Raw genomic sequence first — 18,631 nt, forward strand, 5'->3', positions numbered from 1 at the left:
ATCCCTAATTCATGTATGACCCAAAGTTGACTCCCTTGGACTCCACCCTTAATTAACCCCTAATGTTGTCCTTAATTTGTTTCTGATGCTATTGGTGTCAATTGCTGCCAATACTTACACTAACAGGAAGAATACAAAAATGAGAAATCCTGCCTCAAAATTCGAAAGGGAACGATGCCAAATGGGGCCACTAGCACTGTAACTTTAGAAAAGGTATGAGCCTCCTTAATACGTTAGCCTGTGGATTTAGTTAAACGTATGTGAGATGATTGCATCACCAGGGAATATGTGGTTGGCAAGCAGAAGGAGAAGGTAATGTAGTAGAGAGAGATAAGGCAGGAGAAGACGGGAATGAAGAAGAGGAGAAAGTATGGCAGTAAGAATAAATCCTGGTAATACAATAGAGAAGAGTTTGGCAGAAGTGAGCACCAGAGGTAGAAGAAGCGGAGAAGGGGCACCAGCTCTGATATGGTGGAAGAGGTCATCAGTGTGAGAAGGATTAGGATGAAGATAAAGGACTGTATGAACTGTGAACATTGAAGAAGTTTCAGTGGAAGGGTGGGTGTTTGGATAATGTGGTGGTACCTTGTGTCTCAAAGCCCTTGGAGCTGATAAAATGCTCCTATAATTTCACCCCCACACCTCCTTCCCACCACCCTCACCCAAAGTGCAGGCAGGTGTCTCACTGCACTTGTGGAGCACTATGGATTTGCAGGTTATGCTACTTACAACAATGTTTTCTGCAGGAAGGTATTACTTGCATCTATTTTGAAATGCAATAATGCAATTAGGGCCCCCAGAACATTTTACTTTGCGACTGCTTCTGCCTACAGGTTGTACTTCATATTACCTGCTGCTAATTGATTTTTATGAGTAGGAAATTCAGGTCTTTCAATTGCAACTGCACTTTGGACACATTATATTAGTGCCATTCAGTTTCACTTTTCAGACAAAAAATATCAATTGTAAAACATTAATAAAAATATCAAAATTATCCAAGTGCCTTGAAGGCAGTGATTTTGGTTTGGATCATTACCCAGAACTGTTTTTCACCTGTTCATTGTTCAGTAGACAATTTTTCCTAGTTTTATATGTGAACATGTTAGAACTTACAAAGACAGATATGTTATGCCTTCCCGTAAGTTTATGATTTTCCAAAAAATACACTTTCTTATCATTGCTAATTTTTCAATAATCTCTTATCTAAAAATTCAGTCAATTGCAACTCATGCAAAAGGAAGCTTTAGTCCAAAGTTCAATTGCATAACTTTGCAGTACAAATGGAATTCACAGTGTGATTCAGATCCCTGAGGAGATAAGGTGTATTTAGATTTGGCAGTGTGGAGTTGGGAGATCACAACTCATAACTGCTTTCCCCACTATATACAAAACAAAACCCACTATTTATTATTTTCCTCTTCTCTGAATCAAGATCCAATCCTAACAGATTGCAAATTGTGCCTTCCCATTCCCCAAGCTCACCCACAGTTTGGACCTCTATACTATTTCCAGCATTTTCATATGAATTCAACATATACCTGCTTGTAAGAGAGCCACTGATAAGGCTGGTTAGGCTTGCGGTAACCCAGACAAGGTCCATCACCTGACAGGAGAGAAATATTTAATACTGTTGAACAGTGAAAAAGCAAAAAACACAATAGATCCCATTTAGAAATTTCAGAGTATTTTACTACCTGATACATGTAAACCTCTTTGGAAAGCTTCATAGATTGTTCTGACATCATCGTAAAAATAAGATATCACTTCATCATTTTTCAACACTGCATTTCTCCTGGCACCTCCACTGTTCTGCAAATAAAAAGAACTAAAATAGACTTCCTTTCGTGAAACTTCATGATGAAACAGATGATACTGAAATTTAGACTGATTAAAAGTACATTAGCATGGAGCACTCCCAGATCAGCTCACAGCATGTTCTGTTACAACAGACTCCTCCCACTGCACTACTTGTGTGCATTTTTATTGTATAAATCTAGAAAGCTTAATGGATAACAGAAAGACTAACTACAATTTCCCTAATGAGTTATAATATTTTAAGAATCCCAATGAGTTCAGAAAAAACTGTAACAGTGAGTTGAAGCAGCCCAAACTAATTTAAACCCTTCTGGCTGGTGGAGTCAAAGCACTTGATTCACAACCTTAACTTGACCAGAATGAATTCAATATTAATGATCACAAGACACCATTTCATTCCCCCTACCCTTGCAACCCTCCTTCCACTCTTTATTTCTTTTCTCCCTTTCATCCCTACTCCCACACACACCCACTGAATAAACAAAGCCACCATAGTAAAATATTAAAGTTAGAAAGGGCAAAATTTCCTCAGACAGCATAATACACAAATTCATCACCAAATGCATAATGAATCATATTAAATCACCAAATGCATAATGAATCATATTAACCACGATTGAGTCCATAGTAAATAGTGACACAGCTGATCAGGGTTGGGTTAGAGACACTAAAACTGACCTCAACAAGTAATATTTATACATGGTTGAGAAATTATTGGCTAGGAGCATTTAGTGCATTCAGAAAAAAAACATTAGGGAAATAGTCAAAAGAGGTTTAAGTAAGCAAGTGTGATTGATTATTGTTTCTCCTTTATAAAATGAAAATCTTTGTCTTAAGTCTAACACAAATTTCATACAGATTAAGTTAAAAGTTATGAATAAAAGCATTTCCTTAAATACATTTTTATCTACTCATGTCATCTTTGTCAAGGAAATTTTGTTCAACTCACCTTGATTTGCACAGATTGGTTGGAAAGATCACATAATGATTTGATAGGTTTTGGCTTGGCCCTCAACCAGTAAATAATAGTACCAATCAAGATAAAAATTGGCACAAAGGAGGTCAGGAACAGGATGCTCATCGTTTAAGTTCTGGAGCACAGTTGTGGCTGTAATATTTATATAAAAATAGTCATTCAATCATTTTGCAATATTCATCATCTCAACATATTTACCTATCTTAATTGCTCTCTGAGCAAATAGATTTATATGGTATCTAATTTTGTTTACATCCAGAGACTGAGACTTGAAAACCTTATAATGGCACAAAAGCATTGTGTGAAGCAGGATGAGTAATTTGTAAAAGTTATGAAAAGATTTTGATTAAGAGTTCAGTAAACTGTTGTCACAAACTACAAAAAGCCATTAAGTAACAGAAACCCCTTATAGTATTTTTGAATAACCCCAGTTTGAAGCTCTGTAATTTCAAAAACATACAGGTAGGTTAACATGGGTTTAAATGGGCAGCACGGACTCGTTAGGCCAGAAGGGTCTGTTACTGTACAAATAAAGCTTTTTTTAATAAAGCTTTTAAAGTTTTTAAAAAATAAAGTAATTGATGAATGTTGGTATGTTGTGCATTCTACTAACTGGCAATCAGATGTCATGACAACAGATTCTGGTGACACAAGGTTCCTCTGAAGTTTAGCTAAGAAAGATAATGGCTTATCTTCCTTCAAACATCACGTTTCGTAAAATTTTCTGCCAGATTGCTTCTTTCTGATATCTTCATTGAATTCCTGTGACAACTAACTGCAATCCATTTCCCATTTCCTTCCCTGTCCTCATTGTTATTTCCTTCACCCCTCCCACCTGCATGTTTCTTTGTCTAATGGCCTAATTTGCAGAGAAGGCTTTTTCCTCAATGACCATAATATTTCAGAAATATTCACTCACTTGTGGTGAGAGTGAGGCAAGGAAGTATTTGTTGAAACAATATTTTTAGGACTAACATCAGGAGGTTGCTTATCAACCAGAATGATAAGCATATGAATTGTACTCTGAGACAGAGAATTGGAGGCAAACTAATGTGATGCTGCAAAAGGGAGAAAAACATTAGTGTGATCCTAAGTGATTCCACTGAGACAGGCCGATGACCTTACTGATCTTTAATAGCCTGTGATGTAAATGATTCTCAATGGTAACTGGAGTAGGACAAAAGTTTCTCTACCAACAATACTCTATTGGAAAAAAATAAACACTTTTTCAATCAAGAAAGCAAACATTTTATGCAGTAGTTAGAGCAACTGAAAATGGAAAAAATTAAAACAAAATTAAAACTTTAGTGTCCTTATGGGATATTGATAATGTGAATCATTTGTAATTTTTAATAATGGTGTCTTTAAGATTAACAAATTCCATTATTAAAATTTCCATTTATCAAAAATACATTGTATTGAATATTATGAACTTTATCTCTGTTATAGTTCTCATTGTTTCACAATGCCTCGTCTCTCCCTCCTTCCACACTGCTGCCTCTTTGAAGGTTCCTCACTGGCCAAGTCACTGCCCCTTGCTGCTACCCAGCTGCATTATCTACTGACTCTTCACTGCGCTTTTGCCACATCTCTAGTCCTCCTCTCCACCTTGCCAGATCTGCACCCACCTGCACTGTACCCTATGAGAGATTGTGACATCAGTACTGTATTCCAGTGATGGACCGGCACCCACTGGTATTGAGCACATTTTATACCAATAGACCCATGCCTTACCAGCAGGTCCAGAGATGAATATGGACCTGGATATGAATTTGGGCCCAGGGGATCAGACCAGGCCAGGATAGTCTCCGAGTCTCTGGTCCCCGGCTATCACATGTCTGGGTCCACATTCCCAGTTCTAGTCAGGTCCTTGATCATGAGTGAGCATCAAGGCCTAGCATCAGGAGGGTCCTGGAAGTGGAGTCATTCTAGGGCATTTGTCCAGGCTGGACGCATTCATCCTGCAGAATGGATATGGCTAAATGGTCACATGTTGTGCACCACAGAACTAGGTTCATATGCTGAGAAACATGGGCAAAGGCTTATGGGCTAGGTGTCAGCACAGACGTTGTGGACCGAAGGGTCTGTTCCTGTGCTGTAATGTTCTATGTTCTAAATGACCTCTCAGTGTAACATTAATGTGATTCCATGTACGTATTGAATAATTTTAAGTTTGACCTTGTAACTCTGAGAAATTTCCAGACATCTTAATGTACCACAATTGTGTATTTCAAAGTATTATGTAATTTTATTTGTCAATGAGTAATCAGAAAATATATGGGGTCACAAATGAAATCTATAGTTATAATTTATAGTTCAATGGAATGAGATTAGGATATGGGATGGTTTAAGATAAATTCTTGCTCAAACAAATTACAGAATAGCTATTTACTCATCAGTGAATGACACTTGTGATTGAAGCAACATGATTGTTAATCTACCTCCAGGATAAAATTTAACCATATTTTTAAAGCTAGCTTTATTGACAAATTATGAAGCAATCTGATTTGTATGTACATTAACAATACATTGGAGTTTCAAGGCAAGTTTATTTAAAAAGGCATATTTTGCTAAATAACATCCTGACTTATATTTCCACAGAAATAAAATGTTCTCTGTTGAAGTCCTTCAGGTTGATTGCATAAGAATTGCAAAACAGCCATCAGTGAGCATATGCTATTCCCAATTCACTGCGAGATTTTCACATGCAATACAATACATCTCACCACAGCAAACTGTCCACTAGCAATTTTTCTGATACTTCATTTTGTAACGATCAAGATATGGCAAATGGTATCAAAGATCATATAGTCTTGCTATCTGGCTTAATGTCTGAAAGAATGTTGAATACAATCCTTCCAGGTGTTGTAAACAGATCCTTTTATTTTGCAGCTTTAAATGTTAGTTATTGATCAGGTGTCGCAGCAGCATCGCTACTGCTTCACAACTCTGGCAACCTTGGTTCAATCTTAATCTTTGCTGCTGTCTGTGTAGAGTTTGCATGTTCGTCCTGTGACTGTGTGGGTTTCCTCCAGGTGCTATGGTTTCCTCCCACATCTCAAAGACTTGAGGGTTGGTAGGTTGATTGACTATCGTAAATTGCCCCTGTGTGTCGGTGAGTGGTAGAATCTGGGTGAAGTTAACAGAAATGTGTGGAGAATAAAGTAGGATGTATAAGAGGGTGCTTATATTCTGTCAGTGACAACTCAGTGGGCTGAACCCAAGACACTTATTTATAGTTATTGAGAGAAGTCCAGAGAGTTAGTCAATCTCTTGCACCCCTTTATCAGTTCAAGAACAGAACTGGAGTGGGATTGAAGGAAGTCACATTGGCTCACTTGGTGGGGAAAAAACCCCCACAAGAGTAAGAGAAAGTCAAAAGAAAAAAGAAAGAAAGATACACTGCTTCAAAACAATGCCTAATAGCTTTATCACATTTTGTATCCTTTTGTAAAATATTCTAAGAAAAAGAATTACTTAATAATGTATTCAGAGAGTTGGATTTTTAAAAGGTGTAAAAAGATTTGAAAATAACAGGAGACCAGGGATGAAATGTCTGTTGGGGTGTTCTGCTGTTTACGTTGAGAAAAATTACCCATTAATGTGGGGAAATGCAGCATGATCCATATTTTAGTTGTTCTGGAAAATCAAGTTTCTGTGATTGTTTTCACTTACCTCAGTCATTACTATTAGAGTCCCTGAGTCATAGGGAGATACAGCATGGAAGCAGGCCCTTCAGCCCACCAAGTCTGTGGCAACCATCAACCACCCACCCTTACACTAATCCTACCCTAAGTCATTTTCTTCTCCCCACATTGCCATCAATTCTCCTCAGAGTTTACCACTCACCTACACACTGGGGCAATTAACAAAATAAAGCAACCTAATGTATTAAGTCAATCTACCCTCAGAGAAAAAGAAGTTATGCCCACATGAAAAACATCAACGAGGATGATATTTTTGGATTCCTGGGTATTACAATTAGATGTAGTTCAATGAGAACTGACTCCCATAATAGAACAATTAGACTACTTATAGGAGAGGCTGTTGACAATCAAGCTGAAATTGTATTCATAGTACACCTCAGTCTGTTGTATTGAGTCTGGTCAAATGACTCTAACCCTGTGCACAAGATGATTCAGAAAATTCAACTTTACCCCCAGGGGAAGGGGAGGATGAAATCAGATTTTAAATGGGTGTTGGCTTTCACCCTCAAATATGAATCACATCAATATTCTGCAAATCATTTCATTATTAATTTAGTAATTTCAATAGAGATATACACAGCTGTTTAAGAAAAGAAAATTAAATAGGGGTGGGGCATTGTCTCGTTGGTTAAATTAAAGATCTGCATGCTGATTGGCTAACTCATTCATCATTGGGAAAGACATTCCATAATATTTTTGAAATTTTGAAAGAGCCAACAACAGTAAGTCCCCCAAAAGCAAACTCAAAATGCTGTCAACAAAAATAAAACCAGGTCTAAATTAATCAAAACTTTTATTTTCAGCTATTAAAATTTTGATTGAGTAACCTTTGGCTTGTAATAGCAATTTCAAGCTATTGCTACTATTTAAAGGGTAATCAGTTGTCTGTTTCTTATTGTAGTGGAGATTGCCAGACATGTTACATCAATGTTCACATTTCACAAAGTACAAAGTTCACAGGGCAAAATCTTGGTATTCTGTTGAAAGAAGATTGAATTAATTTTATTGGCTTTGTTAATGAAACACTGCAATAAGAGACAAAAAGTCTGTCATCAGATAGAAATCTGCACTGCTACATGTATTTAAAAATAAAAAAAAGGTACCTTCAAGCTGAAAATAGCAACTTGCAAACATTGTAATACAACTACAAATATAGGCAAAAGGTATTGAAATGAAAATTTGTTCTGTGAAGTCTGATTGCGACCACAAACAGTACATAACTAAATTAAAAATCCAATGATTATATTTTATTAGCAAAACATTTGAAGCAACCCATGTACCAATCTAATGTACTGATAACACCTATAATTTTAATGCTTAGGTGAGAGGTGCTTTTTACATTGTACAGAACAAGTTAAGGCTATAAATTTTTTAAAAATGCAATATTCACCAAGAACAAACAGCAATAGAATACATTTATTATGAAATTAAACATTTATTTGGTTAAACATTTACTAAAGTGAGCTTGGATATGCCAGTCAGCATCTATACTGGACAACATCTAAATTATTTCTGGAAATTACTTTGGGAAAGAAAAACATCAAAACAAAATGGTTTAATTTTGCAGTTATCTTTTTTTTACACAAATTGACCTCTAGATGTTATAAAGTGCATTGTTATCAATTAAATTTTAATTTTTTAAAACATTTTTGAGTTTTATTTACAGCATGGTAACAAGCCCTTCTGGCCCAACGAGTCTCTGCCGCCCATTTTAAACCCAAATTAACCTACCCGTACGTCTTTGTAACATGGGAGGAAACCAGAGCACCCAGAGGAAACCCACGCAGACACGGGAGAGCGTACAAACTCCTTACAGACAGCGACGGGAATCGAACTGTAATAGTGTCGCGCTAACCACTACACTACCATGCCACCCACGGTATATTGTTCTTTTTTATCCTAATTAATTTCAACAAACAATCTGCTGGAGGAACTCAGTGGGTCGAGCAGCATCAGGACCTGAGACCTGAGTCCTGATGCAAATTTTCGACCTAAAACGGCGACATTTCCTTTCCTCCTGCAGACACTGCTCAACCCTCTGACTTCCTCCAGCAGATTGTTTATTGCTCCAGATTCCGGCACCTGCAGTATCTTGTGTGTCTCATTTGCTTGGCTATTAGGTTTAGATATCACTATGTTAATACAATGGAATCCAACACTGATAGCTATAGTCTTTTAATCAGTGCATTGAACAATCTTAAATCTGTCCTCACAAAACACACAACTAAAGCAGAGGGGCAAAAACATACTGTTAGCATGACTCCTAATATTTGACACTCTGAATAGATTTCAATCTTTAAGAATATTGTGCATCAAGTCAATTTAATTTTATGAACTCAAAAACTTAAGCAAAGAATCTGAAAGTTAGAATTGGATTTGTTTGAACTCAAAGGCTACAATTAAAGAAATTGTTTCACTCAGCTCAGAAAAAAATAATCAATGTTTAAATGTCAAGTATATACATTGCTGATTTAGATCAAATAGAAAGGAAAGAGCAGAAGAAAACAAATTATTCTCACCTTATCATGAGCAATGGACTCAAAATGTCAGAAGTAGGGTATTATTTATACAAGGATAACTATGTTGCACTAAATCAACATGGAAGAAAGCAACTTTACATACCTATTAGTTGAGCAGTTAATAACTGTGGGTTGAAATGGAGTACTTAAGGCTGAACCACCTATCTTTATTGCTGGAGCTGCTTTGTGACAGGTGCTCCAAGCAGCAGTTTGGGTTTAAAGTTTATATGTATATATAGACATACTGCTCACACAGCACTTGCTCAAGATCATTTCTTCCATAGTGGAATTTCACTCCTGTAACCCATGGCAAATAGCCAACTTCCGATTAAAGAAGCCACTGTGCCCAGGTAATCTTTGAACCTCTGCTGAGATGAGTTCAAAGGTTCAATTTGCTCAAACAATGCTGATTGTCGCAACAACATCTCAACAAGAAAATGAATCTTAAATGGTTTTATTCACCTTTAACTCTTGTAGGCAGGGTGACTTTGGGACCGACCCAAGCTCCGTCCGATATGTAATTGGTGGGGTGCCACAAGGATCAGTACTCAAGCATCAGCAATTTACATTCTGTATCAATGGTTTAAATGAGTAAAATGAGTGTATTGTTTCCATGTTTTCTGACAAAACAAAACTAGATGGGAATATAAGTGTAGAGAAGGACATGAAGACCCTGCAAGATATACAGAGCAAAAAACTGATTCAAGAAGAAAATGGCAGATGGAATAAAATGTGGGGAAGTCTGAAATTGTCCACTTTAAGCAGAATGGAAAAGTGGAATTTATTTTTTAATGAGGAGAGATGTTGCAACTGTTGTTGCACATGTTGCACAAATGTTGATTTGTGGAAGGACTTAAGGACTCTTATAAACAAATGAAAGGAAGTTATTGTGTACATAAAGCAACTAATCCTAATTAGTAATTTAACTTTCATTGCAAACTTGTCAGAATATTAGGATAAGGAAATATTATTGCAGTATACAGCTTTGGTGAGATTACACCTGGAATACAGTGAGTAATTTGCTCTGCTTATCTAAGGCAGGATATATTTTCCTTTGACGTAGTACAATAAAAGTCTGCCACACTAAATGCTAAAAGTAAATCAGTTAGATTTCATGCTCTTTGCAGAAAGATTGATTAGAATGGGTATATATTTTTCTGAATTTTAAAAAGCAACAAAGAACCACTAAGCAAGCAATAAGGAAAGGGAAGATAGATTATGAAAGTAAACTAGCACAAAATATAAAAACAGATAGTAAAAGTTTTTATAATTGTATGAAGCAGAAAAGGGTGGCTAAAGTGAATGTAGGTCCCTTGGAAGATGAGAATGGGGAATTAATATTAATGTGGAAATGGCTGAGGCCTTGAACAACTATTTTGTGTCAGTCTTCACTGTGGAGGACATGTCTAACATGCCAAAGAAAGATGTTATGAATATGATGGGTGGTGAGGACCTCGATACAATCACTGTCACTAAAGAGGTAGTGTTGAGCAAACTAGTGAGCCTCCAGTTAGACAAGTACCTTGGTCCTGATGGGATGCATCCCAGGGTACTGGAATGGCGGAAGTTATAGTAGAGGTATTTGTGACAATTTACCAAAATTCTCTGGACTCTGGGTAGGTCCCAGCGGATTGGAAGACAGTGAATGTCATGCCACTGTTTAAAGAAGGATGTAGGCAAAAAGCAGGAAACTATAGGCTCATTAGCTTAACTACTGTAGTCAGGAAAATGCTTGAAGCTATCATTAAGGAAGAAATAGTAAGACATCTGGATAGAAGTGATTTCATCAGGCAGTCACAGCATGGATTCAGGAAGGGCAGGTCATGTTTGACAAACTTACTGGAGTTCTTTGAGAATATAATGAACATAGTGGATAGAGGGGAGCAGGTGGGTGTTGTATACTTGGATTTCCAGAAGGTGTTTGATAAGGCATTGCATAAAAGACTTATACGTAAGAAGGATGCATGGAGTTGGGGGTAATGTATTGGCATCGATTGTTAACCAATAGAAGGTAGAGAGTTGGGATAAATGGGTGTTTCTCTGGTTGGCAATCAGTGGTGAGCAGGATGCCACAGGGGTCAGTGCTGGGCCCACAAATGTTCACGATATACATTAATGATTTGGAAGAGGGGACTGAGTGTAGCGTATCTAAGTTTGCTAATGACACTAAATTGAGTGGAAAAGCAAATTGTGCAGAGGATGCGGAGAGTCTATGGAGAGTCTGTGGAGAGATATGGATAGGTTTAGTGAATGGGCAAGTGTCTGGCAGATGGAGTACAATGTTGGCAAATACGAGGTCATCCACTTTGGAAGAAAAAATAGAAGATCAGATTATTATTTAAATGGTGAAAGATTGCGGCATGCTGTTGTGCAGAGGGATTGGGAGTGCTTGTCCATGAATCACAAAAGGTTGGCTTGCAGGTGCAACAGGTTATCAAGAAGGCAAATTGAATGTTGGCCTTCATTGCTAGAGGGATTGAATTTAAGAGCAGGGAGGTTATGCTGCAACCGTACAGGGTACTGGTGAGGCCACACTAGAGTACTGTATGCAGTTCTGGTCTCCTTACTTGAGGAAGAATATACTGGAGACCAAATCTGTGCCAGGTGCAGTCACCTCAGCATCAAAGCTTCCCTGCTTTTATACCCATACTCTTCGTAACAAAGGCCAACATTTAATTGGTTTTCCTAATTACTTGCCATACCTTATGCTCACATTTTGAGGGATTATTATTACGGATAGTCAGCATGGGGCAGGTCATGTCTTACAATCTTGATTGAGTTTTATGAGGAGGTGATGAAGGTGGTTGATGAGGGTAGGGCAGTGGATGTTGTATACATGGAAATTAGTAAAGCTGATGACAAACTCCTTCATGGTAGACTAATCCAGAAGATTAAGACACATGGGATCCACAGTGACCAGACTGGATTCAAAATTGGCTTGGCCATTGAAGGCAAAGGGTAGGGGTGGAGGGGTGTTTCTCTGACTGGGCGTCTGTGAGCAATAGTGTTCTACAGGGATCAGTGCTGGCACATCTGTTGTTTGTGATATATATAAATGATTTCAATAAAAATCTAGATGGACTGGTTAGTAATTTTGCAGAGCTGTGGAGTTGTGGACAGTGAAGAAGCTTATCAAAGGATACAGCAAAATATTGATCAGTTGGAGATATGGGCAGAGAAATGGAAGATGAAGTTTAATCTGGACAAGTGTGAGGTGTTGCACTTTGGGAGGTCAAATACAAGAGAAAGTATACAGTAAATGGCAGGACGCTTAGGAGCATTGATGTACAGAGGGATCTTGGGGTGCAAGTCCATAGCTCCCTGGCAACACAAGTAGATAGGGTGGTAAAGAAGGCATACAGCATGCTTGCCTTCATCAGTTGAGGCTTTGAGCATAAAAGTTGGGAAGTCACGTTGCAGCTGTATAAACCTTTGGTTAAGCCACATTTGGTGTATTATATGAAGTTCTGGTTGCCACATTATAGGAAGGATGTAGAGGCCTTGGAGAGGGTGCAGAAGAAGTTTATCAGGATGCTGCCTGGATTAGAGATTATTAGCTATAAGGAGAGGTTGGACAAACTTGAGTTGTTTTCTCTGGAGCATCAGAGGCTGTGGGGAGCACTGATAGAAATTTATAAAATTTTGAGAGGCATAGATAAGGTAGATAGTCTTTTACCCAGGGTGTAAATGTCAAATGCTGAAGGTTTGAAGGTGAGAGGAGGAAAGTTTAAAGGAGATTTATGAGACTTTTTTTTACATAGAGAGTGGTAGGTGCCTGGAACGCACTGCCAGGGGACGTGATGGAAACAGATATGATAGTGATGTTTAAGAGGCATTTAGAAGACACATGAATATGCAGGGAATAGAGGGATATGGATCATGTGCAGGCAGATGGGATTAGTTTAAATTGACATCATCATCACCACAGACATTGTGAGTTGCAGGGCCTGTTCCTGAGCTGTACTGTTCTTTGTTCTATTTATTAGAATCCCTAGATTGCTTTATACCACAACATTTAGTAGTCTCGCTAGTTTAAACCCCTGATGTTCAGAATGGCTCAAACTCATGCTCCTGCTCAATGGTTCTGAGCTGGAGATATTCAAAGCATTTCTTGCAGATGTAGGATCTGGGACAGTCTCCTCTCTGCACGTTCCCACTTACTACAGTGCTGGTACATACCCCACCCTTCATTCTTTACTCATAGAGACTATATAAATCAGGTCTTCTTTCTCTGTATTAAATTACTTGAATTAGGCAAAAAAAACAGCTGTGTGAATTTTTATCAAAGTACAGTGTAATGTAAGGCAATTTTGATATTCCGATGCATCGTTATGATAGGATATCTGGTCTCTCAGAGATCCTGGAGTATGAAAGCATCCAACTGATAAGCACAAGTAGATTGCTTTAAATGGACCTTTGGAATTTGAAGAGTTTAAGTTTAGGTTTTGTGGAATAATTCCAACAATTGAAGTCATGCTTGGATTCCCAAATTTAATTGCTAAAACTGATATCTGTTTGGTGGGTTTCTTGAACAGTAAACCTGTATATCTCAGTAACGAAAGAAGATGTGCTGGAACTTCTGAAAATCATTAGAATAGATAAGTCACCGGGGCCAGACGGGATATATCCAAGGTTATTATGGGAAGTGAGGAAAGAGATTGCTGCGCCCTTGGCAACAATCTTTGCATCCTCACTGGACACAGGAGTAGTGCCAGATGATTGGAGGGTGGCAAATGTTGTTCGTTTGTTTAAGAAAGGGAGTAAGGATAACACTGGGAATTACAGACCAGTGAGTCTTACTTCAGTGGTGGGCAAATTACTGGAGAAGATTCTTAGGATTTATGGGCATTTGGAGAAACATAGGCTGATTAGGGACAGTCAGCATGGCTTTGTGAGAGGCAGGTTGTGCCTCACGAGCCTGATTGAATTCTTTGAGGATGTGACAAAGCACATTGATGAAGGTAGAACAATGGATGTGGTGTACATGGATTTTAGTAAGGTGTTTGGTAAGGTTCCTCATGGAAGGCTCATTCAGAAAGTCAAGAGACATAGGATCCAGGGAAACTTGGCTGTGTGGATTCAGAATTAGCTCCTTCATAGAAGGCAGAGGGTGGTGGTAGATGGAACGTATTCTGCCTGGAGATCGGTGACAAGTGGTGTTCCGCAGGGATCTGTTCTGGGACTCCTGCTCTTTGTGATTTTTATAAATGAATTGGATGAGGTTGTGGAAGGGTGGGTTAGTAAGTTTGCTGGTGATACAAAGGTTGGTGGTGTTGTGGATAGTGTAGGAAGTTGCTGTAGATTACAGCAGGATATTGATAGAATGCAGAGCTGGGCTGAGAAGTGGCAGATGGAGTTCAACCCGGATAAGTGTGAAGTGATACACTTCGGGAGATCGAATTCGAAGGCAGAATGCCAGGTTAATGGCAGGACTCTTAGCAATGTGGAGGAACAGAGGGATCTTGGGGTCCACGTCCATAGATCCCTCAAGGTTGCCATGCAGGTCGATAGGTTGTTAAGAAGGCGTACACAGAGAGTGGTGGGTGCATGGAATGCACTGCTGGCAGAGGTTGTGAGGGCAGATACATTAGGGACATTTAAGAGACTCTTAGATAGACACATGAATGATAGAGAAATGGGGGGCTATGTGGGAGGGAAGGGTTAGATAGATCTTAGAGCAGGATAAAATGTCGACACAGCATCGTGGGCCGAACAGCCCGTACTGTGCTGTAGTGTTCTATGTTCTATCTCAATAAAAAAGCTTGAAGATGGCTATAAAATAGCTATATCTGAGCTCCAGATAGAACTTCCAGGAATGCCTTCCCCTTCCCTGATATTTCAGAGTGCCACAAGCTTATTCTCCTGCTCAATGGCTCTAAGCCGGTGATACTCAAACAATCCTTGCAGATGTAGGAACTGGAACGGTCTCCAATCTACAGGTTCCCACATACTACAGTGCTGGTACAGACCCCACCCTTCCTTCTTTAATTTAATTGATAACCTGATTTCAAACTTGGTAGACAGCTCTTGTTACTCACTTGATTTACTTAATAGCTTCTCCTCCAGGTTGTGATGTCACAATTTCCGAATCTCCATTGCACTCCATTGTCGTTTCCTTCTGATCCAGTTGTACCTTGCTCCCAATAATACACGTTCTATAAAAATCTGTCCTTTGTACTACTTATTTTGTGATGGTTGTAAACATTGAAACGAAAGTCTACTGTTAATTAGTTACTATTAAAAATCTTCTATTAACCAATGCAAGAAAATCTGGACTCCTAACTTTTTATTATCTTGACCAGCTTATTTTAAGATCCCTGCCAGAATAGATAAGATAAAAGGTTATAGTAGACCCCTAAGTGCAAAGTAAAAGGCAACTTGTAAATGTGGGCAAGGGTCAAAAGAACACAAAATAAAATAGTAATGCAGGAATTTGTTAGAATCAAATGGCAGGAGGGAATTAATACAAGAATCAACAGGTGCAATATTCACATTCTCTTATTTTACCGACAGGAATTGTAGGGGGACGGTGGATCAATGAGCACTTCTACTTCACTGTCAGACTGCGTTTATGGTGCTCTGCTGGTGTAACCACACCCTGCTCAGGGTAAACATGGGCTGCAAATCGGAAGATGGTTTTCAGTGCACTGTATTTTGCAACAATGGGATACGTTGGTGTTGGTGACCAATGCACTGCTCACTAACACTTGAAAAGTCATTTAAATATAAATGCAGTATTGGGTTTGGTCACCTTCCTGTCCACCTGGTTGGCAGCACTGCTCACCAATGAACCAAGGGCAGCACTCAGTTCTTAATATGGCCTGTAGGAAATTTGCTTCTTAAACAACAATGTCAATTTTCATTATTGTTTGAATTATTTTTGATTCATTGTGTTGCTTGTTCTGCACTTTCTTTGTGCTGTTCATTTTATTGTTATTTAGATCTTTCCTATCACAGGTTGTATTTCCAGCTCTACTTCTGCCTCTCATCCTTTCCAATTTCCGTAAGGAAACAGGGTGGGAGGAAATCCCTTCAGAATTCAATTGTGCCACTTCAGTTGCAAGTGAAAAGTATTTCATAAAGAAATAAGAAAACGTAACTGTGACAGTTCCTCAATGAATTTGTGCACTGGTCCTAACTCTAGGACCGGCATTTACTTGTTCACACATTCCATTCATGCGAAGAGGATTTGTCTTTGTTATTTCAACCTCAGCAAGAAAGCTTCCATGTATCCATGCCAGCTCCAGGAGTAGCCCTGCTGATAAGTTGCATCACCAGGCCCGCTGTTCTGTTAATCATGGACATTATCATTGCCTTTAGATTTTACTGCTCCTGATTCATCCCATCTACTGCTTCTAAATAACATTTGTAGATATGTAGATAAAACTGTGCTTTCAAAATACAACATATTTCATCATTTTCTTTGAACAAAGGAGTTCGCCACTTTTGTCTCTGTTTCCATGAGTCCATTGTTTTCTTGATGGCACCCATGTGCTGTGTAAACCATTAAGGTCATCAGCCAATGGACATGCTGCACTGTTGGGTTCTGTAGAGGCAGCTCTGAGGAGCCAGAGCAATTCTTTTCACACTATTCAAAGGTAACATCATTCTTACTTTTCCAGCTATCATTGAAACATGTAGGATCCCAAAACATCATAAGATCCTAAGGAATCCTAGCAAATGGATGTGTGGAGAATGTTTCCTCTTGTGGGAGAATCCAGAACTTCAAATCATTCACAGCTTGTCCATCTAAAACAGAGATGAGGTGAACAATTTTATTTCAAAAGTTTGTGAACTCTTGGAAATCTTTACCTCAAAGGACAAAAGAAGCATACTGTTTGATAAATAAGGGATAAAAAAATGTGAGTAGACAGGAATATAGAGTTGACCTTACAACCAGATTGGCCATGATCTGATTCAGTAGCATAGGGAGCCAATTAGGTTAGGGGAAGAAACAAGAAACATAATATTCATAAGGGATAGCATAGTTAGGGAAACTATGTCATGCAAAGACAGAGAGTCCTGTAGGCTGTGTTGCCTGCCTGGTGCTAGGGTTAAGGACACCTCTTCTGGGTGGGAAAAGAACTTGGAGTGGGAGGGGAAGGATCCAGTTGTGGTGGTCCATGTAAGCACTAATGATAGAGGTAGGACAAGGAAGGTGGTTCTGCTGAGGGATTATGAGGAGCTCAGGGCAAAATTGAAAAGCAGAACCACCAGGATGATAATCTCCAGATTATTATCTGAACCACATGCAAATTGACAAAGGGTAAATAGGATCAGAGAGGTAAACAAGTGGCTCAGAGCCTGGTGTGGTTGAACTGGGTTCCGATTCATGGGACACTGACCCAGTACAGGGGAAGAAGAGAGCTCTTCTGTTGGGATGAGTTTCACCTGAATCATACTGGGACCAGTGCCCTTGTGAATCACATCAAGGGGTTGTACACGGGGCATTAAGGTAAATAGAAAGAGGGAAAGATCCAGGAATGGGATGTTTAATAAATGAAGAGGAAACGAGAGAGCAGAGGAACAAGATAGTGAGGGGGGAACTGACAAGCAAAGTGTGACAGGGTGGGACAGAAAATGTAAACAGGTATGCAGCACAGCGCAGAGCCAGAGTTAGTAAAATCTGAAAAAAATCAAAGCTTAGAGGTCTTTATTTGAATGCACATAGCATTTGCAATAACAGAGATGTCTTAACAGCACAGATAGCAACTTATGAGTATGATCAAATAGCTATTAAGAAGAGGTGGCTGCAAGGTGACCAGGAATGGGTGCTCAATATTCCGGGTTACATGGTGTTCTGAAAGAAAAAGGCCAAAATGGAAAGGAGGTGGGATAGAGTTGTTAATCAAGGGAGGTATTAGAGCAGTGCTGAGTCATGATATAGAGGTTTTGAATAGTAATGTAGAGTCGGTCTGGGTTGAAATCAAGAATAGCTGGGGAAAGAATACACAGGTGGGTGTAGAGTCATAGAGTCATAGAGCAATACAGCACGGATACAGGCCATTTGGCCCAATGAGTCCACGCTGACCATGGTGCCCACCCACCCTGTCCCAATATCCTGCATTCAGCTCATATCCCTCTTAGCCCCACCCCTCCATGTACCTATCCAAGTGCTTCTTAAATGATGCTATTTTACCTGCCTCAACCACTTCCTCTGGCAGCTTGTTCCATATACTCACCACGCTCTGCGTGAAAAATTTGCCCCTCAGGTCCTTTTTAAATCTTTCCCCTCTCACCCTAAATCTACACCCCCTAGTTTTGGACTCCCCTACCCTGGAGAAAAGACTGTTACCATCCACCTTATCTATGCCTCTCGCAATTTTAAACATTTCTATAAGGTCGCCCCTCATTCTCCAACATTCCAAGAAATAAAGACCTAGCCTGGCCAACCTCTCCCTATAACTCAGGCCCTCTAGTCCTGGAAACATCCTCGTAAATCTTTTCTACACTCTTTCCAGTTTAACCACGTCTTTCCTATAACAGGGTGACCAAAACTGTACACAGTACTCCAAGTGTGACCTCACCAACAACTTATACAACTGCAACATAATGTCCCAACTGCTTTACTCAGTGCCCTGACTGATGAAAGCCAGTGTGCTAAATGCCTTTTT

General features: G+C 39.1%; 1 protein-coding gene across 4 annotated transcripts in view; it reads right to left on the bottom strand.

The window, feature by feature from the left end:
- The window catches only part of acsl5 (acyl-CoA synthetase long chain family member 5), a 42,969-nt gene extending 27,831 nt beyond the window's left edge, over window positions 1-15,138 (bottom strand). The window contains exons 1-5 of one of the 4 annotated variants that reach the window (XM_052027210.1): window positions 15,056-15,138; window positions 9,480-9,587; window positions 2,765-2,923; window positions 1,695-1,809; window positions 1,539-1,603 (exon numbers count right to left, since the gene is read on the bottom strand). In XM_052027210.1, coding sequence (XP_051883170.1) covers window positions 1,539-1,603; window positions 1,695-1,809; window positions 2,765-2,896 — 312 coding nt within the window. In that variant the 5' untranslated portion in view covers window positions 2,897-2,923; window positions 9,480-9,587; window positions 15,056-15,138. Of the gene's footprint in view, window positions 1-1,538; window positions 1,604-1,694; window positions 1,810-2,764; window positions 2,924-7,325; window positions 7,476-9,120; window positions 9,218-9,479; window positions 9,588-15,055 lie in introns of those variants that run through there. The other 3 variants (XM_052027213.1, XM_052027212.1, XM_052027211.1) reach the window with 3 other exon arrangements.
- Between the last annotated feature and the right edge of the window lie 3,493 nt (window positions 15,139-18,631).

The sequence above is a fragment of the Pristis pectinata genome, chromosome 12, assembly GCF_009764475.1.
Source record: "Pristis pectinata isolate sPriPec2 chromosome 12, sPriPec2.1.pri, whole genome shotgun sequence".
NCBI lineage: Eukaryota > Metazoa > Chordata > Chondrichthyes > Rhinopristiformes > Pristidae > Pristis > Pristis pectinata.